The sequence below is a fragment of the Nylanderia fulva genome, unplaced genomic scaffold, assembly GCF_048542155.1.
Source record: "Nylanderia fulva isolate GAGA-0341 unplaced genomic scaffold, ASM4854215v1 Scaffold4, whole genome shotgun sequence".
Classification (NCBI taxonomy): Eukaryota; Metazoa; Arthropoda; class Insecta; order Hymenoptera; family Formicidae; genus Nylanderia; species Nylanderia fulva.
The window spans coordinates 6,259,912-6,282,617 of NW_028190476.1; the positions used below are offsets into that span (position 1 = coordinate 6,259,912).

The 22,706-nt window shown below is 29.9% G+C and overlaps 3 protein-coding genes across 3 annotated transcripts in view; 2 read left to right on the forward strand and 1 right to left on the reverse strand.

Moving 5' to 3' along the window:
- The first annotated feature begins 538 nt into the window (after window positions 1-538).
- LOC114937767 (proteasome adapter and scaffold protein ECM29) lies at window positions 539-10,303 on the forward strand. The gene is made up of 29 exons (XM_029311380.2): window positions 539-670; window positions 752-869; window positions 1,486-1,733; window positions 1,813-1,931; window positions 2,123-2,272; window positions 2,341-2,619; window positions 2,727-2,919; window positions 3,023-3,108; window positions 3,340-3,529; window positions 3,615-3,760; window positions 3,854-4,151; window positions 4,237-4,423; window positions 4,572-4,925; window positions 5,016-5,191; window positions 5,265-5,366; window positions 5,478-5,684; window positions 5,759-5,873; window positions 5,959-6,142; window positions 6,259-6,547; window positions 6,952-7,188; window positions 7,380-7,724; window positions 7,811-7,967; window positions 8,164-8,322; window positions 8,412-8,543; window positions 8,635-8,944; window positions 9,049-9,232; window positions 9,312-9,447; window positions 9,525-9,734; window positions 9,911-10,303. The coding sequence occupies exons 2-29, from the start codon at window positions 845-847 to the stop codon at window positions 10,111-10,113; spliced, it is 5,421 nt and encodes a 1,806-aa protein (XP_029167213.2). The 5' UTR covers window positions 539-670; window positions 752-844; the 3' UTR covers window positions 10,114-10,303.
- Window positions 10,304-10,972: 669 nt separating this feature from the next.
- Window positions 10,973-14,050, reverse strand: peng (Pumilio and CPL domain-containing protein penguin). The gene is made up of 3 exons (XM_029311445.2): window positions 13,838-14,050; window positions 13,478-13,612; window positions 10,973-13,403 (listed from the first exon to the last, which is right to left on the reverse strand). The coding sequence occupies exons 2-3, from the start codon at window positions 13,596-13,598 to the stop codon at window positions 11,566-11,568; spliced, it is 1,959 nt and encodes a 652-aa protein (XP_029167278.1). The 5' UTR covers window positions 13,599-13,612; window positions 13,838-14,050; the 3' UTR covers window positions 10,973-11,565.
- Window positions 14,051-14,154: 104 nt separating this feature from the next.
- The window catches only part of LOC114937841 (very long chain fatty acid elongase AAEL008004), a 52,858-nt gene continuing 44,306 nt past the window's right edge, over window positions 14,155-22,706 (forward strand). Inside the window, exons 1-2 of the mRNA XM_085486050.1 lie at window positions 14,155-14,452; window positions 14,621-14,814. The gene's annotated coding sequence lies outside the window, so the exon portion shown is untranslated. The remainder of the gene's footprint in view (window positions 14,453-14,620; window positions 14,815-22,706) is intronic.

Here is a 22,706-nt window from a genome sequence, read left to right on the forward strand (position 1 = left end):
CAAAAATTCTAATTTTGGCGGAAAAATTCAAAACGTGAAAATTGAAAAATAGATTTATTAATCTCTATATGAAAGAATAAATAAACATATAATGAATAAAAAGCAAATAATCATAAATTAAATTGGAAACTATAGTTTTGACAATTTTCGAGATACATATAATTGTAAAAAAATCTAATTTTTCAAATTTAATTAATTAATTTATCATTTCAAGCTTTCTGAAAAAATCATAAATCGCGCCATGAAAATGGCTTCCTGTCGCTTTTGCAAATAATCGACGAGAGAATTCTAACCTCAACAACGCACGAAAAATCGCAATTCACGGCGAGAATATTTTTAGCAATATTTGTTTACGTATATCTGAGATGATAAATAAAATTGACGAAAATTGTGTTCTTCCCGAAATTCATATCCAGACGATATTAAATATTATTTATCAGAAATGTTACACGTGCTTGAATTTTTTCTTCACACATATATTTTTATTATAAAAAATTTTAAATAAATAAATAAATATATATATATATATAAAATAAAAAATATATTCTCAAATATATATCGCGAAGACGTGTCGTTTCTTCTCTAACCTCAATCGAATTGCGATTTAGCGCCCTCATGTAAAAAGAAGTCGCAGCGAGGGATGCGATGCATGTGCATATTCGTGCATATCGTAATTACAGCACAATCGACACTCCTTATTACGTGAACGATCGAGACGCATATTTAACGATTTAATTGGTGAAATTTTCAGCTCGCCAGCCACGCTGCTAATTACGCCAAGTGTCACGGATAATTCCTGTCATCCGAGCGGCGCATTCGCTCTCTCTTTACAGTCTTTTTCAAAATGGCAGCGGCTACGGACGAGCTGAGTAAGTGCTCCTCGAGAGAAATACTCGATTGCATCGCGAAACGTCGTTCTAATGCCTGTAATGGGATCGTAAATTACACGTTTCACCAGCCGTTGACTCCGACATGGATGTCGACCTGGGCGAGAATGTGTTCTAGCATTTTACGGATCTCGAGAGACGAACTCGATTGTCATGCTGCTCTTTAAAAAAAAAAAAAAAGAAAGAAAAAAAAATATATATATATAAATTTTTTTAAAACTCGTGTAGATTTTTAGCTTATCTAATATTTTTGTATCTTTTTTTGCGTACGTTTTTATCATGTGCTCACACCTGTCAAATCTCAATATCTGCATCTGATTAATAATTTCATATGACATATGATATCAGCGTTTTTCGTGATGTGTGACTTCATATAATTGAAGACATTTTATTACCTTGTTGAAATAATAATGCGGATCGATAGATTTGTACGTGTATATGTTTTCTATATTTTTTTCGCATCTTTAGATCTGTGGAAAAAAAATTGACACATTGCATAACTGAAGATTTTACTCTTATTATTTGTTTTTTACAATTATGCTAATACGAAAGTTTGGAATGTAATATTGATTCTTGTATTCTCTTTAATTTAATTTAGTTTTGCTCGAACGGGTATTTCTTCGCTTGGGCTCTGCAGAAACAGATGAGCAGTTACAGGCATCGGTCTGTAAATTTTTGCCTCCTGTGTTGCTCAAATTATCTAGTGGACAGGAAGGCGTTAGAAAAAAGGTGATGGAATTGTTGATTCATATAAACAAGAGAATAAAGAGCAGGCCTCAAGTTCAGCTACCTGTTGAGGCATTACTCCTGCAATATCAAGATCCATCTGCTAGTTCATTTGTAATTGTATGTTGTACATGTACTGATTATTCTACAAAATTGGAAAAAAAAGAACGCATTGTAGTGTATATTTATGTAATTGCAGAATTTTACAATAATATATATAAAGTTAGGATATCCTCGAATGGAAATGAACAAACAAGCAGAGTTAGTTCCAAGTGTATTAAATGCTATCGAAGGAAAACCATTGTCTCATCAGGACAGGTATGTTTATTAAAAATTTCTCAAATAAAAATTATATTTAATTTTATAGAGAGTTATTCAGTTTGAAAAATCTTGATAAAATTTATATTTTTTGCTTGTTAGTTACATCATTTTATAGTATTAAAATGTATAGTGTTTTAAAACTAGTTTTGTTTATTATTTTTAAATTAATATATGTGGTAATGTTACAGTTTAATGCTGATCATAATGCCAGCATTGGGACATATTAATATACCAACAGATCCAGACAAGCGAGCATCCCTTTTAGGCTTACATGATAAACCTTATGTTGCCAAACAACTTATAAATTTTATGCTTGATATATTACTGCTACCATATGGGTGAGATATAATTGTTATATGTTTTTTAATAATTATAACTGTATTAATTGTGTATAATATATTATTAGATCTGTGGGGCAACCAGAAAATCAGCAGCCAGGTCAAACTATTGATTTGTCTCAGTTTACTGTACCACCAGGCTTAAGTGATTATGCATTCAAGAGAGTAATAGGCGAAACCCCGCCAACGGCAGAACAGCTCGAACAAATAAAATTGGGCATTGTTAAGTTTCTTGCTGGTGGATTTTTCCCAGATGCAGATATTTTAATACATTTGATTGTAGCGGCAGCAGATACTAGATTCAGCATCGCTAATATGGCGGATCTAGAATTGAAAAAGATAGTCGGGTATGTGTATCAAAACTGTCGAAATAGGTTTATCAACTTTGAGCTTATCATAGATTAAAGATATGTAATTGTGCATGATTGTAAATGTAGCATGATTGTCTGTTTAGCACATTGGATTGGTCTTCGATGCAGTTAGCAGCTCCGCTATATACATTATTTTTGGGTACTGATGCATTAGCACATAAGGAGGTAAAACCCGAGATGAAACGGCATCCTGCGAGCACTCGAATTCGTCTCAAACTTTTACAATATCTTTGTCGTGTAACTAAGGCAGGTTTTACCATGCCACTATGTATACAGGTAAATTTTGATTTTGTACAAGATATATATTTATATAATTTAATTTAATTGTGATGAAAATATATATTTTTTATTATGTTACATAAAATAATCATTTTTTCAGGTTGTTTTTGATTCACTTTATGGAAAAAATACAAATACAAAATTGAAGTCATTGGCATTGCAATTTACATCAAATATCGTCCCACAGTAAGTTTTAAGTTTCCAATCATTTATTTTTTAATAAATAATGCTTTATTTTGTTATCTCGCCATTTACTGTACGAGAAATTGATAGATTGTTAATTTTATTATTTATTTTGCTAATAAACATATACATTTATGCAATGTATTATTAACTGTATTCCACATTATTTACACAGTATTACATTATAGACACAATTTGTCTACATATTAAATTGTGTTTAATTTTAAATTTCAGCTGCAGTCTTGTACCATTAGCTCGCGTTGCTGGAGTAATTTTGAATGGCATGATCAAATTGATCTCTGAGGGTGACGATGCACATAAATCAATGGCATACACAGTTATTGGACAGCTGGGTCAAAGAATACCATCTTTAATAAATAAAGATTTGAGTTTATTACACAATTTGTTCGACACGCTTGTATCTGTAAGTAGCTGATTTTATATAAATTATGTGATGATAAAAATTATCAATGTAACCCATTACATTAAATACATTTGTAATATTTAAGACGGAAGGCGAGTTACGACGGACAGTAAGAGATGCTCTGATTTGCGTAACATCTGCGTTTATACTGAACAAAGAGGATGAAAGCAACATAGCTCTAATGAATGCTTTATTATCGGTTCACATTGAATCGCCAGAATCCAGCGTAAGGCATGTATTAAATGCAGAATATTACAGATTAGGCTTACATTAATTTTAGCATATATTTTAATTGTTTTGTAACTAAAATAATCTGTATTGCAGATTTGTGGCAATGCATTACGCCGCAACCGTATTTCCACCTGATGATGCTCCATCTCGATATCTCTTGTTATTAGCCTGCGGTGATAACAAACACGAGATAAGTACAGAAGCTATGAAAGCGCTGTATGGCGTTGTGCATAAAAATGAGGACGATCAACAGATTAACAACAAAATAATGTTACCCGAATTTGTCAAATTAGTAAGTTATGTTTACTCGAAAATGCAATCGAGATTGCCTGCGAATAGCAGAAATACGGACAAACAAGTTCTCCCATACAGTATTACCACATTTTCTGAAGTAAGTTTTTCAAAACAGACTACATAACTATATCCATATATGAGGTAACAATATTTTTCTATTAATAAGATTTATATTTTTATAGATTATCACTTACTTTCGCGTTTGCCTCGCTAGAAGTGCTAATATTCCTGCGCGAAATGAACCATTGCAACATCCTTCCGAATATACTCCACTGATTGGACGTTACTTGGAGAAATTGTACAAGGATCAACCAGAAATATTAAAAAATTATCTGGATATGATTTTGCTTCTGAGTCATTCGTCTGCAGGTGAGAAATAATTAAACATATACACAATTATAGAAAATTTATAATACATTGTATTTAATACACACACACACATATCTATATGTATATATATAATATATTGTACATAAAATTTCAAGTTAAATGTAATTATTTTATTACAATGTTATAGATCAAATTTCCTTAAATGCATTATTGGAAATACTTGGATCCGTTCCACATTATATAGTAAAATTCTATGAAAAAGAGTTGCCATGGCTGTGTTCCTTGCTCACTTCTACTAAGCAAGATGTACGACAGCTAGCTGCAAAAATATATGCTGCTATCACTGGCTATTTTCCGAAGAATGAATTTGAAAAACATGTTTCCAATATCATGGATATTATGAATAAAAAAAATTTGGAAGCACAACATGGCGCATTAATGGCACTGACTTATATGATGGAAAGAAATCTAATGCAACAGCGAAATGAAAATAAAGATTTGTGCGATTGGACGACTTATAACGATATTGTGAAAGCAATATGTACGTATTTGTATATTAAATATTAAATTATATATTTGATATATGTTTTATATATGCATATGTATTTGAAATACTCTGTTTATCACTCAGGCACGTATCTTCGTGATAACACGATATTATTAATGGATGCTGCTATTCAAGCCATTGGCGTTTTAGGAAGAACATATTCTTTGCCCTTGCCAGCAGAAGGAAAAAATGACTTGAATAAGAAAGCGATAGTAGAAACGCTCTTCTCTGTATTAATCAATGCCAAGCTGAATACCAAAGTTTGTTTCCTTAAACAGTTAATCAATCATACAATAATTTTATATTTATATGAGAATTTATTTTTTCTTTTAGATGAAAGAGAAAGCTGCTCTTTCATTAGGATACCTGTGTGTCGGTGAATGTTTCCCACATACTGCGGAGATTGCTGACAAAATTATAGCAACAGTCAAAGAGGTGCATAAATCTATTAATATAATCTATATTTCTATACACAATCTTCAACAAATTTGATATATTTATTATATAATAATGCAATATAAAATGATTAAATTGTTTAATACACAGACGAAAGACATCGAAGTTCATTTAATTTTGGGGGAAGCTTTAGTTTGTTGCGTTCAAGCGCAAGCTTCACCAGAAGCAAGAAATGCTTGGACTACTCTACCCACCGAATATATTGTTCCGTACAGTAAGGAGAGTGATGAATTATTAATTCATGTGTTGGGCGAATTACTTAAGATATATCAAGTGCCTCATCCGAATTTGCGACAGGTATCTATTTTATACTACATATTTTAGAGGAATAAAGTAATTTTGTTGTATTAATAGCATGATGTTTTTTAAAGGCAGTATGTGTGTGGCTATTTGCACTTTTGAAACACAACATTCAACGAGAATGTGTTAAGGAAAGATTATCCATCATTCATCATGCATTTATAGATTTTCTTTCAGATGACAGTGGTAAGTAGAAAGTATCAATTGTGTATTATATTTGACTTTATTACTTTTAAAAAGGAAATGTAATGTTTTATTTATTTCGTAATAGATATAGTGCAAGATGTTGCATCAAAAGGTCTTAGTTTGGTACACATTAACAGCAAACAGGAAGAACGTGATGCTTTAGTATCCAGTATATTAGATCAGTTTACGCAGGGCCGTCGGACAGTACAGCAAGTAACCCCTGATACTAAATTGTTTGAGGAAGGTCAACTAGGAAAAAGCCCATCTGGGTAAGATTCATACAAGAAATTATAAAAGATATTTCGTGTTACTTTAAGATTAAAAATATTTGTATTCTAAGAATGAAAGGATATTGAACACTTAAAGCAATAATTTAATTTTTCAGTGGCAGTTTGTCAACGTATAGAGAAATATGTTCTCTCGCGACAGAATTGCAAAAACCTGAGCTTGTATATTACTTTATGCACTTGGCAAATCACAATACAATTTGGACATCCAAGAAGGGAGCGGCGTTTGGTTTTGCGGCGATCGCTAGTATCGCGAAAGACGAACTGAATAAATATCTGCCTAGTATTATACCGCGATTGTATAGATATCAGTTCGATCCTACGCCCAAGATTCAGCAGAGTATGACCAGCATTTGGCGGGCTGTTGTTCCTTCAACGTCGAAAGCTGTTAGTAAAATATTATTATAGATATACAGGGAGTCCCATAGGAAATTGCTGAAACTAATCAGCTGCCATTTTTTAATGCATGCAGTTATTAAGAAAACAAAAAATTGTGTTAAAAAAAGCAAAGTCTACAGTTTTTAATAGATATAATGTTAGCATCTTTTTTTATTACTTTTTATCAATAAAATAAACTGGTGTACAAACATTTTATTTATATCCATTAAAACTGTAGTTTTTTCCAACACAATTTTTGTTTTTTCTATAACTGCATGTATTAAAAAACGACAGCTGATTAGTTTCAGCAATTTTCTATGGGACACTATACATATCTTTATTAATAATATTTGATATACCACATATAATGGAATGAGCGTAAAAATATGTTTTTTTTATATATCACCGTATAGATCGAACAATATCATAAAGAAATATTGACTGATGTAACTGATAATCTAACCAATAACGAGTGGAGGGTACGTATCAGTTGTTGTAATGCTCTCGCAGATCTTTTAAGGACAGCAAATGTTCAACTCAATTTGGCTGAATGTGGTCCGGAACTATGGAAGAAACTGTTTCGCGTGATGGACGATATTCACGAAGGCACGCGATTAGCCGCGACGAACACTGCTAAGATACTTAGTAAGGTAAATTGCGAGCTTTTTTTTAAATAATGATGGTTTACAATTATGTGAGAGATTTCTATATAATATATATATATATATATATAAATATGTATAATATATTCTCGCTGTATAAATATAATGTATATAATATACATATATTCTCTCGTTTTATGTAAAATATATATTACTATATATAATAATCTTTTTTATAGGTTTGCATACGTCATTGCGATTCTTCGCACGGCAACGCGGGCAAGGAAGTTATTCAAGCTATATTACCTGTGCTACTCGACATTGGAATTACTCACACTGTAGATACAGTGAGAGCCATTTCATTGCAAACGGTGTCTCAACTCGTATCCACGGCTGGCATTCTATTAAAACCGTCGCTCGTCAATTTAATACCGTCATTATTAGAGACGATTGGTGAATCGGAGAATCCTAAGCTTTCGTATTTGAGCACCGTGTGCGGAGCAGCAACGGAAACGCAAGAAGCTATCGATAATCTCAGAGCTAATGTTGCCAAGGGTCATTACGCATCAGATACAATAACAAAGGTACTTCTTTTTGATCAATCTAGAATTTATTCTGGAAATAAATTTGATCGAGTTTAAGTAACTTAAGTACCTATGTTCTTCTACAGTGTATCCAATATATTGATGCGGATGTATTGAAGGAATTAATGCCAAAAGTAATAGATTTAATCAAATGCAGCATAGGATTTGGAACAAAAATTGCTTGTTCGCATTTCGTAATTCTTCTCAGCACACATCTAAAATTGGAATTGCAGCCATATAGTGGTTAGTAAATATATATTTCAAGAATATGAAATACAAGATATTCTTACTATATGAAATTTAATCTCTTTATTCTATATATATTTAAATTATTCTTATAAAACATTATTAATATTATAGTAATTTAAGATATTTTATCAACTTTTTTTATAGTTTTCATAATTTTTACAATTAATCATCTCTGTTATTTCTCTTTCAGCTAAAATTCTATCTGCCTTACTTAATGGTTTAATTGATCGTAATACTGCTGTGAGAAAAAATTATGCAGTTACCATTGGTCATATAGTTGGTTCAGCTAAAGATTCTAGTCTGGATAAATTATTTAATACTCTGAATACATGGTATTTGGAACGCGAAGGTACATTCAAATTTTAACAGTACATTTATTTTATACAACATATAATTTTGTTCTATAAAGCACCAAAACAAAAAAATTATAAATTACAGATGATGCAATAAGATTAGCAATTGGACAAACTTTGCAATCTATAAATAATTATAATCAGGAAAAATTAAAGAATTATCAAAAAATAGTTATTCCTCTTGCCTTCTTTGCAATGCATGCAGAAAAGGTACCAGGTTTGTATTCCAATATTATAATTGTTGTATTTATAAATATGTTTCGCATTTTAATTTTAAATGTTTATTTATATATATTATTACTTATTAGGAAATGAAAACACTGTTGAATTATGGACTGATTTTTGGAATGAGATAACGCCAGGGACTGAAGCAGGAATCGTGCATAATTTGCAAGCAATAACCGATATTTTGCGTACAACTCTTCAATCAGCGTCGTGGACTACAAAAGTGCAAGCCGCGAACGCGGTTCATACCGTTGCCTTAAAATCAGGTCATAATATCGATATAGAAGCCAGAAATACTTTATTAAAGATACTGACAGACGGTCTGAGTGGCAGGACGTGGAATGGAAAGGAACGTGTATTAAACGCTCTCGCAATGTTAGCATGCAATAGCAAGTACGTATATCAAATATTCTTATTTCAAACTTTATAATATTTATATACAAATAAGTCAATTTGTGTATGTGTACATAATGTTAAATATATATGATATATTGCAGAGAAGCTTTAAATGCAGATACTGCATTATTAGATACTATTGTGTTGACATTACATAGAGAAAGTAAAAAAGAAAACATTGAGTATCGTCGAAGTGCTTTACAAGCGTTTGCTATGGTGTTACATGAACTCGACATTGATAAATTTACAGAGATATATGAAATTGCACAAGAAATTTTGATCAAGGTGAGCTGAATTGATGTAATAATAATATTATAAAGAGATAGTTGTAAATAAATATGTTATATGCATATTTTTATATTAGATATCTGATAAAAATAATGACGACGAAGAAGATACTGTGGAAGAAAATAGAAAGAAAAAGGAAAATAATATAAAATTGCAAGAAACAGTTTACGAAGTACTCGGAAAAGCTTGGCCTTCTACCAAAGAAACACAAGGTTAGATACTTTGCCATATTTTTTTGTAATTTAATAAAAATTAGAAATATATATCTATATTTTTTATTTGTTTGCAGACAAATATTGCATAGAATTTGTAACTCACTGTCAGAAAGTACTACCAAACAGTACAAGATCTGTGCAGGTTACTATTTTGACAGCGTTAAATCTCTTTGTGGATAAACTTGTCATATTAAAAATAAATAAAGCAGAAATATCATCAAAAGACAAAAAATTATTAGATGAAATAAGTGATAGTTTCAATAAAATATTATCATATTGTATAAGTAAGTATATATAATAATAATAATAATTGCACACACATAATTAAATATGTATATATTTTATATATATAAATATGTCAATTATATTTGTTAATAACATATAATCATATATACTTGTATATATTAAAATAATTTTTTTAAATACTTTAGAATTATATGAATGTATTTTCTTTTTGTAGATATTTCAAAGTTCACCAGAATTAGAAAAGAAGCATTGAATATAGTTCTTTCGTTAGGGAGAAAAATGCACGAGACGAATAACGACGAACAACTTGATAAGATGACGCGTGTTTTGAAAGAACTTTTACCCGATCTAGCAAAGGATAATCAACCAGAAATACGGACCAGAGTTGTTGACATTAAGGAAATGCTTAAAATTTAACTAGCCGTACGTACCTTAAGGATATATCCCGAATTGAATTTACGTATTCGCACATGTCGCATATTGTTGTCGTCGTTGGACGATGACAACAAAAAGGATTCTGATAGATTACGTGTTTATTTAAATATGTTAATGTAGATGTGCCTAATATAGTGTTGCATCGCTTAATAAGATGTAATTTAAAACATAACTCTTGTTTATAACATTTTTCATTCACGCCCGTATATTATACTTTAGTAATGAATCGATAAAATTGTGAAAATTATTGTTTAAATATGCAATTTTCATAGAGATTCTCATTCGAAACTGTTTCAACTTATACATATCGTATTTATACGTTTTATATCCCTAATTAAAAATTTATCCAAATGTTATGATTTAATTGATTTTGTAAATAAGATTTTGCAATTATTTGAAATCTAACATTTTCTAACTTTATTAAGATTTCAAAAATTCTTAAAAAATATGATTCCAAATTGTCAACGTCCAATGCATGAGAAAATTTATAAAATTGTTTTTTTTTTAATCTTAAATTCTTCTGATGTTTATGGTCTATTAAAAATTTTTTATTGCAACAGTATACTGATAAGAAATTTTCCAACATAATTATGAGTTTTATTCATGAAATTAATTCAAATTGTTATATCTAAAATGCTTATCTTTTAATAAATAATAGAAGAATCAAAGTTATTTAAAGTCATAACAAAATAAATCTTAATCTAATAAGTATATAAAAAAAAGAATTTTATTATTTGAATACTTTATAAGACATGCAGAAAAACAATAGAATCAAGTCTATATATGCACAAACTTTCAAACCATCAATTGCAGATAGATAACTGGTAAGAATGCAAGTAAATAAGTTGAAAAGACTTTCGTATTCAATTATTCACAGAATACATAAAATTACTCATAATACCTTTAACTCTCCTCTCTTGTTTCATTATAATTTTGTTTTCAACATAATTTTACGACTGTGAGCACATACAATTTTCTTAGATAAATTGTGCGATAAACAACAATAATATAATAAAGTAAATTCTTATGTGAAGCAGTCTGATAAAATTTACTTTAATATTAATTATAAATTAAGAAAGAAATTTAGAGATTTATTTTATTTTATTTTTTTTATACATTACAATCAAATTTTAAAAAATTAATTGTATACATCGAGACTACAAAGTATCATGATACATATATAAAATGTAATATTATATATACATAAATGATTACTGTATATATAAAGATAGACTGGAGATATATACATATATTTTTCTATTATATATATGCGTTGGATTCATTCAAAGCAGAATTAATTTAAAGATGAGAATCTTTACTTTTTTCTCTCTTTCTCTTTGTTTTCGAATATACTCAATGCATATAATATAAAAAAATATATAGCATATCTTCAATCTATCTTTATATGCCTACGAATCGAGATCAATATTCATATTATTCATTCTTTAATTTTTTTAATATTATCGTTTTTCCAGGACTCTTTTTCGATTTAAGATTTTCTTTAAACAGTTTTAATTTGGATAACAACATAGAAGCAACATTCGTACTTTCATTTTCTATGAGCAAGATTAATAAGAAGCAAGCTCTGTTAAATTCTAACCATCTTTGGAGTACTTCTGTTGTTAAATATGATAGCAATATTTCACCAAATGTAGATTCATTCTTTTTCAATAGTTCCTTGTCATTCTGAATAAGTTTCTTCAACATCATATGCAATCCAGGATGTTCGATTGAATTATATTCGGTTTCGTTTTCTTTGATCTTCGAATTTTCATCGCTGATAAACTTGGCAATTGATTCGAACGCAGTCTTAAGTTTCTCCCCAGATCCTACTTTTAATATTGCTAAAGTGACCATAGCAATAGCGCTGTTGGACAACCATGTTGCTACATCTGCGGCTATAGCGTCAAGAAGTGGATCGCGAATCGCTTCGAAAAGTTCCTTTTCCCTAATGTCAGCTGGTTTCTTGCTTATTGAATTATCGTCGCCTTGATGTAAATATTCCACGACACTTGGCGGAAAATAATGAGAGTCTCTTCTAGCCACGATATACAATATTACGTGTCTTCCGTACTCGTTTAATGCAATATCTGTTAAATCCTCTTGCAATTCAGCCAATATTATCTTTTTCATTATGACTGTATCATCTATAGAATCGAAAAGCGCTAATAATACCATGTAACCGTGTTCGGACATAGAAATCGTCTTTACATTCTCCTTGAAAGCCTTCATAATGACTTTTCTATCTTTATTATTGCCATGCCATATACACTGCACGGCGACTTTCGCTCCCATTTTTGTCTGTGATAATGTCACAATGCAACTTCGCAGCATAACTATCAATTCATTCCTGTCTTCATTTGAACATACACCGAAGAATTCCCATAAAATTGTATGCAGTAGAGTAGAATCAACTAGGTTTTTATTCAAAATTTTAACTAGATTTGCTTTTACGGCTGATAATGTAGCCGTTTTCATATCATTTGCATTTTCAAATACATCTGGCAGTGATTTAACAGCTTTATCTTTCGCCTGTTTATACATGTCTCCGTAAAATTCTTGTTTGAAGTATATTTTATCGAGGTCCGTGCACCAAGTAGAGTATGTGAGTTCGATGAGGGGAGCAGATACAGTGTGACTCATTAATTTGACAATATTACCATAAAACGCACAGATAACGTCATTCTTGATTTCTCGTGAGCCATGTTTTAAAATATCCTTTACGCAGTTTTTCGCGTATTTTGATTGTAACATCTGCACAATGAGTGGTTTTATTTCATGAAGTATAGCCTGTCGAAGATCCATTTCGCAATACTTGATCATGCATTGAACTACTCTCGACATATCATGTGTAAATATCACTGTGCTATAATGCTTCTCCAACAATTCATGTAACGATCGAGTTAATTTTATTCGATCCTCCGGCGTGCAATCCGATCTACGTAATTTTTCGCTAATTTGTTTAGCCTGAACAATTTTATCATACACTGTGTCATTTTTCAATTTTTTGGCTCTGCGTTTCTCCCTGAGTTCCTTTTTTTCCTTTTTCAATTTGAGCCAATCTGTTTTTTCGGTCGTTCCATCATTTCTGGCCGGTCGCAAATTCTTTTCTTCCGAGTCTTTTTTCTTGATTTTAGATTTCTGTACAAACGCTATTTTCTCTTTCTTTGATTTAAGTAAATCTAGTTTCTTACTTGTCGCATTTTGTTTTGCCACTTGGAGATTTTTTCCCTTGGAATTTTTTTTCGTAAAAGGTGTCTTTATATTATTACCTACAAAAATGTTGTTATTTTTATATACAGATAATTTTTCTCAAATTTTGCCTTGTTTACTTTTTTATTCTTACCTGTAGGTTTATCTAAGGGTTTCTCGAATCTCACTTTCTTCTTTTTTTTATTATTTGTTGCTTCTTCATTATTCTCTGCATTTAAATCACCAGTATCTAAATCCTTTGCTGTTCGCTTCATCTTTGAGTAGATTCCTGAGAAATATATAACATGCTGTGTAAAAAATATCAAACTTTAATGAAAATTAGCACATATTTGATTTTTTTCGCAACACATTCTTTAATAAATATATAATAATTCTTTAATAACATTAAAGAATCAATAATATTATAGAAGTTTAATAACATTAAAGAATTTACGAAAAGAATTCAATTTTTTGGCTCTGAAAAGTACGATTTTAACTTATAACCTGAACCAACCTCTTTCAATGCAAAATGATTTTCATTCAAATTCCTCGTACGGAAAGTCGCAGCAATTCAATCTTCTGTTGCTAACGCAGATAAGAATAGGAGAGAACAGCCGAAGGTGCTTGAATAATGATTTGAAAATTAATTTACTCGATATTTTTCCACGCACTCCAATCAGCCATGCGTCTCAACATGTGATCGTGTTCGGTTTCCGTTCGCGATTACTCGACTCCATCGCGAACAAAGCGCCGCGATCGATAGTCTCGATATATCGATACTCTCGATCGCGGCGCTTTCGAGAATCGCAATTTCGGCCTCTCGAAAGCCAAGTCGCGTCTATCACGTAACGCATCGCGGATTTGAGTAGCTCCGGCGTTTCTCGCGATTATTTATATTCCGAAGCGAACTCGACGCGAAATTATCGCGAGCACTTCTCGCGGCGCTCGTCCGCGACGCGTTGAACGTTCGTGCGCGGTCGCCGCTTCGCGATTATCCGCGCATCGCTCGTTTTCGCGATATCCGACTCGCCCTTGCCGTTTTTCGCATGGGCGCCATTGTTCGAAATCCCCTTCGCGTAATTCCTCGGGTCGAAATGTGCGGAAGAATCACGCTGCGATCATCGCTCAGGTATATCTCTATGCACTCATTTTTTGGCTAATTAGATATATATATATTATTTCCTAGCTCCGGCCCTGGTCGGCCGACGAAGAAGGGGAATAAGCGCGCGGAAGTCTCATCATCTCGTCGCCTCGAGCAGGAGAGTATATTTTTAACTTCAATCTTAATCTTTTGCAGGTCGTCGCTTTGAGAGTCCGTCCGGATCGCGAGCAAGAGTGCAAGTGCATCGAGTGTGTATATGTGTCTGTATGCGTTATCGAACCGGCATCGTGCAACGTCCAGGAGAATCGATCCCTTAGACTGAAGAAGGAGAGAGAGAGAGAGAGAGAAGAAAAAGAGAAGGAGAGAGAGAGAGAGAAAGGCAGCAACAGGTGAGAGAACGTAACGATGCACGCGATCAGCTGATAGATTTACCGGGCAACGAGTGGAGCTCGGTTGATTTAATACAGTGATTAGATGCGCGCACGCGTATCTGTGTGTGCGTGTGTGTGCCGAGTGGGCGTGTGTATGTGTGCCAAGGGCATCGAGAAAATGACAAATTTACTTTTCGCTGTGCGAACCGTATTATCGTTTAATTGAAGTCAAATGAAGTTAAATCAACTTCATTCTCACGGTTCTCTCTTTGACAGCTCGCCGCGATTTTAATCTCGCTTTTCATTTATATATTTTATTAATATTCATATAGAATTCTGTATATCAGACACACATACACGTTATCTGGCGTTTGACAATATTGTATATACAGACTTTTGTCTGAGATACATCCCATTTAGCAAGCATACGTCATTTTGACATCGTGACGTCATTTTGACGTTTAATGACGTCAGTTTGCTACTTGGGATATATATATATCTATAAAATATATATATAAAAAATATATATATATATATATATATATATATATATATCAATGTATTTTTTTATATATGATTTTTTTTATTCTTATCTTTGGCTGATCGTGTTCTTAGTCATCAATTGTGCAGCGACGCGATGTCACGTGCACGTGGTTTCGTCGTGTGCCTCAAAGTCAGTTTCGAAGTCGATTTCGAAGTCGTATTCGGCCTCGAAGTCGTCTCGATCAGACTTTGCCATTTTATCATTCTTAAATAGTATCGATAATGAAATCCATTGTTCTTTCCACAATCTCGAATGGAGTATGATATAATAAATAATCAAATGTATATACGCGCGCTACGATAAAGTTACGTCAATAAAAGTAAAGGCAATTTTTTCTCGCCTCGTTAATTTATTATAGGCATTTAACAATCACGATGACGAAATCAAATGCATATGGCATGTGTGATTTATTTTGATTTATACTTTAAGTCTCTCTTCTCCAGAGCACATCTCACGATGTTACACGCATATTTCACACTCGCTAAAGCAATATATACGAATATTGCGGATGAGGTAACGCACGTTGGCGTTACAATGCTGCAATTGCGACGACTATTTCACCGCTTTTCGTGGAATACTTAACTTTTTTATCACGATTATATTGTTGTCCGTGAAACGAGATATAAATTTTTTCAACGCGCGTAAGTTATTGCTTTATTATGCTAAATAAGCAGATTCTGCTAATGCAATAAGAATTTTCATTTTATATCAATCGCATTTTATATATTGTCTCAACACATATAATTTTACGCATTCATATATACATTTTGAAATTTTAAAGAAACCTAAAATCGAAACGTTCGAAAATTGATTAACGAGTGAGGAAAATGAGACTCGAATCTTTATTAATCTGTAATTTAATTTAATCCTTCCCTTGAAAGAGAAGGTAGCAAATTTTTATTTCCCCCAAAACTTATTTGAAAATCTTGTTCGTTTCGTTCTCTGTGCTCAAATAACGCTCGGGGAATCGCGACAATTTTTGCACGCGAATCACGTCGCGGACGCGCGATTCGACTTGATTCGCGTACGTGAAATACTTACGAAAACTCGGAAAGAGCGGGGAATCCTTGAGTCCAGAAATTATGAAGAATGCAATGCGCTCTTCCTGCGCAATGTTTGCGTTCGTGCAACGCGTATTATCTTCCTCCTCGTTGTGAATTGTTTTTGTCACACAAGTGAGGTTTCAATTTGCAGATTGTATCTCTTATTCGTCGCGATTAAACATATATTATCATTTTTTCACACACACGTGAGATTTACGGTAAGTAATAAAAATTGCTTTAAACTTGTTAATATTCCGAATTAGCTCGGAAATATCGATGAGAAAAAATATGATAGTGATATAAACGCACATGGCTCACGATTTTGAGCTTGCGATCTATTGATTGTTTACTTGCAGTCGAAAATGCTGTTCTCAATATTACTCTTTTTATACATTTACAATTTTTTAACTTTAATTTCAATTTTTATTCTTTACAATGTGCAGTCAATTATTTGTATTGAAATTATTAGTTTTATACATAGAGAGAATTTTCTCTTAGAATTTATCCTGAAAATTATGATAATCATGGGACAATATTGGAAGAATTTTATAAGAATTTGTCTGATTAAATATTTACCAATAAAAAATATCTACCACAATAAAATATAAAATATGTTCGATTAATTTTTTTATGTACATATTAATATTTTTTATTGTGGTAAATATTAATCAGAAAGAGAGAAACTCATAAAATTCTTGATTTTCAGAGTAAATTCTAAGAGAATATTCTCTCAGTATAAAAGTAGCAATAATTCTTTATTTAAACAAATTTGAATTGTAAAAGATTCTTTAATTTTTTGAATTAATCTTCCCAATGCAATAAGCTTTCACTCTCTAATTGAAGTGCGAAAAAGATTGAAATCACGTGAAGTTGTTAATTGTATTAGGATGCTACATGGACAAATATGTATGTCATTATTAATGAGCTATTAAAAAGTCTTCTCACGTATTAAAATGACGATGTTATAATTGTGACTAAATTTGCATTATATGACGCACAGCATTATTGTCTGACATTTATACGCTATTTTTGGCTATACAGTTTGATTCCTATTTCGGAATCACTCTGTATGTACAGGTAAGGTAATATAATGTATATTATTCCATTAGGACTTATTCTGTCTAATCTATCTAATGAGGAGAAAAAGTTATTTAAAATTAATTTTTTCCAAAGAAAATTTCCAGACGATATGTGTTAATAATTGCAACATACATATGTCGCACGAAAATGCTTGACATGTGAGAAGTAACTTATTGTTAGTAATGATTATCGGTCATTGATTCCCTTTCGATGTATCGTTTAATAAAAGTATCAAATTAGCGTCGACTATCTCAAAAAGGATGCTTTGCGTAGCACGTTTAAGATTATGCAACGAATTTAATTGAAACACATTTTCAATTCTTCGAGCTTTGCTGCTCATATAACACCTTCGTATTAATAGGCCAAGGTCGTGAACGTGTACGAAATGGCGAGCAAAAATAGTAATCTCGTGTTTCGTGGCAGGATCGTCGACCTCCTTGTTATCCCATCTTTTCTAAGCCTTCGTTGTTTCCTTCAACCGTGTGTGTGCGTTTTGCATTTTCGCAACATCTGTGAAAGAAACTCATCTGGTATTACATTTGCACCAAGTAAAGGAGAGATGTAGCTTGAGAATAGCGTAAGAGAATAATAAGGGTAAAAATATATATATGAAGTTGGAGAGTAACTTAAGATAGGAGAGAAATAATATTTATTTATATAGTGTGACGTTGACAGAAGGAAAGTGTTATAATCAAAAAATAAAATTTTCAATATCATAATATAAAGTATTTTTTATTTTATTAACATTTTTTAGCGATGAAAATTGTATTTTTAAAATATATCTTTCTAAATTACCTCTTTTCTAAATTCTAATTTTCTTACGTCTCAATTTAATCTTTTTTATAATTATTCAATGAATCTGTGTTAGAGAATATATTTTCTATCTCAATATATAATATAGATTTTTCAGTTTCTATTATACGCTTAGAAATGATAATTTGCAAGCGAAAATATTTTTTATAATATATTATAAATGCGAATATTTTATATTGTTTGTTTTGATATTTTCTGCGTTTTGCAATTTAAATATTATATTCTCCATATATCTAATTTTTAGAATTATTTTGTCTTTTTCAGTTACAGTTACAAGTTTATAAAGTTATAAAGTTTATTTTTCTGGCATCATTTCATATTTTTAAACATATTTTTTGTATTTTAAAACTGTTTTTCACTTTTATTAGCCGTAATAATGATATTTTATGATTTTGGATTTATATGAATAATACAAAAAATTAAGCTTAAAGTTTTAATAATTAGCATTTGTATAATACAATAAGTAAAAAATGCCTACAACATATATTCATCTTATCTATTGATTTGAGTTTTTTTAATAATAAACTAAATTAAAAATATTATAAAAATTGTATTTTGAAAAATTTTTTGTGCTTATTGTATAATTCTTATTTCAAGCGATTTTTTAAAATATAACTTTTTATACAATAATATTTGAATTACAATTTAATATTTGAAAAAAATCAACCAAGTATCAAATATTTGCATTTAATATGCTACAATTTTTTTCATTTAGATTTATGAATTATTATTTGCACACGTACAATATGAACTGAATTGAAAGATCTTTTCTATACAATATTTATTACATTTCTTATGAAGCTTACGTATCTATATTCCAAATAAAAATGTATTAAACGATGAATTTTTACAAAAAGATTCCATTTTATACAAAATTATACAAGACATCTACTTGACTTTACGAACTTGATCCTAATCTATTTATAAAATTAGTATGCTAATCTTAATTTTCTTAGTAAAATTTTTTGTAAAAATTCATTGTTTAATACATTTTTGTTTGGAATACATTTACTTCGCGACTTTGCACTCCGCTTAATATCAATTATGTTTAATGTTAGGTACATATGAATTTAATGACGTAAATTCAAAGTGTTGTATATTCAATGAAAATGTCATAAAATAGTTATTATCGATAGAATTTCATTGACCATCTGCTCTTGTGACGTACAATGATTACATTGACATTTACCCTGATTTTTAAGTTGTTTAATTGAATTGTAAACTTTCCTTTATTCTGTCAAGTCACTAAAGATTTTCCATCCACGAGTCTCATTATTACTCGAGATTATAAATTAAAAAATTCAACACTCATTAGTATGATGCGCAACGACGGAAACAATATGTTGATCAATAAAATAAAAATGTCTAAATTATTGATATATATAATATATTTATAATTTAATAACAGTGCACATTAAAATTATTGAAAGAAGGCTTTTAAATATAAACTTTTGAAAAATATAATAAATATAAAATAAAGAAAAATATAATTTTTGTATGAAAATAATTTAAATCAGCATAAATCTTATAAACAATAATTGAAATATTTTACATGTATTTATTAATATAAATTGCTTATCGTATTATAGATATTTTAAGTACTTTACAATAATATTTAAAATTGTTTATATGTATTCTATATGATAATTTAAAATGGACCCCTTGAGATAAACGACCAATTAATTTCATAAATAATAAATAATTTATATATTACTCACTTCACGAATTTACGGTTCTTCATCATCTGATGCTTTGCCTGCCAGGCTTTTTTCTTATATATATATGTATATATACATATATATATTACTACTTCTTTGACGCTCACTCAAACCTTGTAAACATGGTAAATTACTTAATCGCGTGGTAATTTACATCGCACTTTCAATGTTAATCGCACATTATGTATTTTATTGCGACGAAAAAAGAAAGGCAAAAACTACCATCCATTTAATATTTCAAAATCAACAAATTTATGAAATTAACACACTACTCATTGCCAGTGCTCTATTGCTAATATAATATCATCTTAGAACAATTTTATTATTTTTCAGATAAATGAATAAATATAAGAATGAAAATTAAAAATAAACACGCACAAATTGGAATATTTGAGAATATAATAATTCGATTTGCAGAGAAAATATTGTTGCGCATTATTTTCACTTTTGATCGAGGTTTTACGAAATACGCATTTTGACAAATTATAATAACATGTAAACATTAAATATACATGATATGGAAAAAATAAAATATTATTAATACGTGAGGAATGTTATAATGACCATATTTACTAATTAAATATTTGGACGCCGTACGATTCGTGTCTTTCCTTTATTTCTTTGGAATCAAGTTGTAGTAACAAATCTTATGGACATGAGTTAGTAACGTGGATGCGTGAGTAATCGCTGAATGTAATTATTATATGATCGCGTTTCGAAAAATAATGCGATGATACACGGGAATTTTGCGCGTTGAAATTTCATCGCGCGAAAAACAACAAAATAATTTCGTATAAACATCATATACTGTTATACGAGTATGTTAATTTGTTGCTGCCATGAATATTTAATAAAATACATTTAGTAACTTATAAAATATACAAAATATTATTAAAAAACTTTTATCTAATTATTAATTAATGATATACATATATGTATATTATCATTTTTTATTTGCGTTTTATTGCGTGTTTTAGAAAATGATTTACAAAATACATTTAAATCAGCACAAAATATAAAGCATGAGAAAGTATTTTTCAACTCCCATACAGCACAAAATATTTTTAAAAAATCTTATAAAATATTTCTTAAAAGATAAAATAATTCTCGAAAATATTTTCAAAATGTTTCTATGTCCACTTTTTCATGTTTAAAAAATATTTTTATGAATATAGAATTAAACTAATATGTCAAAAATATGTATTAAATATTGAAGAAAATATTATCTGAGCTATAAAGAACATTTTTAAAAATATTTTTAAAAGTTTTTAAAAATATTCTAAAAAATGTTATTACAAAAAATTGTTAAATTATTTGAAAATATTCCTAAACCTATTTTAAAATGTTTTTATGCAATATATTTTAAAGAAATATTTTGAAATATTTTTTTTAAAACATTTATTATATTTTGTGCTGTATGGGCTTTTACTGATAGTATTGTAAGATATTATCCCTTCCATATTATAATGGACGGAACGACGCGTTATGTGCACTTTATACGATTAAGACGCAAATAAAGCCACGTGTAGGAGGCATCATATAATTACATATTTCTTTCGTACAAATTTTCCACGTTTTTTCGAGTCGGAAAAATATCAAGGTTCTATTATATGCTAAAGCGAAACATCCGATTAAAGCAGTTATATAAAATATTGTAAAATGAATATAATATAATTTTATATTAATCTTCAGTAAAAGTCTCCTTCGTCTTATGTTTCATTGATTATAGCAGTAAGATTTTTACTAAAAAGTTAATAATAATAATAAATATTGCAAGCAGCTTTTGAAGCTTTTTTTATTTATTTTAGATTCCTATTTTTTATTTATAAAAAATAAATCATATTTTCGCGATCAAAGAAATGAGACGATAAAAAATACATATTGTTTATAATTATCATTCACGTGATTAAACAACGACTACTAGTTGGCGTGTTTAATTAATTCACGTTATGAATAAACAACGATATCCCGGTGATAATTTTGATTTGAATCGAATAATATTTCAACATTTTTAATTAATAAATAAGGTTATTATTATATTCCTATATCTTAATATTTGGTTATCATACGTATAAAATTGTACTGTATGATGATTTTTCAAAAGTTTGTCAAAACGCGTATTTTGAGATCGATGTATGCAATCGGTAAATTAATTTTTAATTTAAATTTAAATATTTATTCAATTTATTATATATGTTATAATACGAATAAATAATAAAATCTTCTAAGACTAAGATTAAGAGTGTTGTAAACAAATAATTTCCAATGATTGAATGACGCAGTTTCTTTTTTATTATGCTATAATAAAATATAATTAATGTACGGAATGTATAATTAAGTATCTATAGTATCTCACGCCATTATATTGTATTTTGCGATCGCAGTTGTGTTTTTATGAGTGAGTAGATATTAAAAGAGAAAACCAGAAAAGGAAAAAATTCGAACAGGTATCAAATGAGTGAAAAAAAAATTATTTAATTATTCAAATAAATATTTATTTTAATAAATACTATTTTATACATCATTTTTTTAAACTAATGATATTGATTTACCGTGAAAGAATATTTATTTGATATAAGAAATCCTTTTTCAAAACAGATAAAGTTCTTTGTTTCAAATAAATGTGTAAATGGATTTATTTGAGTTCAATAGTTTTTTTCAGTGTACACTCTGTAAATGCTTGATTTCCATATCGCCTTATAACATTGATAA

Bases quoted from the DNA above. Each gene is read 5' to 3' on its own strand.
- LOC114937767 (XM_029311380.2), top strand. From the start codon at position 845: ATGGCAGCGGCTACGGACGAGCTGA. The intron at 6,143-6,258 runs GTAAGATTCATA...TTAATTTTTCAG, and splicing joins CTAGGAAAAAGCCCATCTGG to TGGCAGTTTGTCAACGTATA. The intron at 9,448-9,524 runs GTTAGATACTTT...ATTTGTTTGCAG, and splicing joins TTCTACCAAAGAAACACAAG to ACAAATATTGCATAGAATTT.
- peng (XM_029311445.2), bottom strand. From the start codon at position 13,598: ATGAAGCGAACAGCAAAGGATTTAGATACTGGTGATTTAAATGCAGAG. The intron at 13,404-13,477 runs GTAAGAATAAAA...ACATTTTTGTAG, and splicing joins ACCCTTAGATAAACCTACAG to GTAATAATATAAAGACACCT.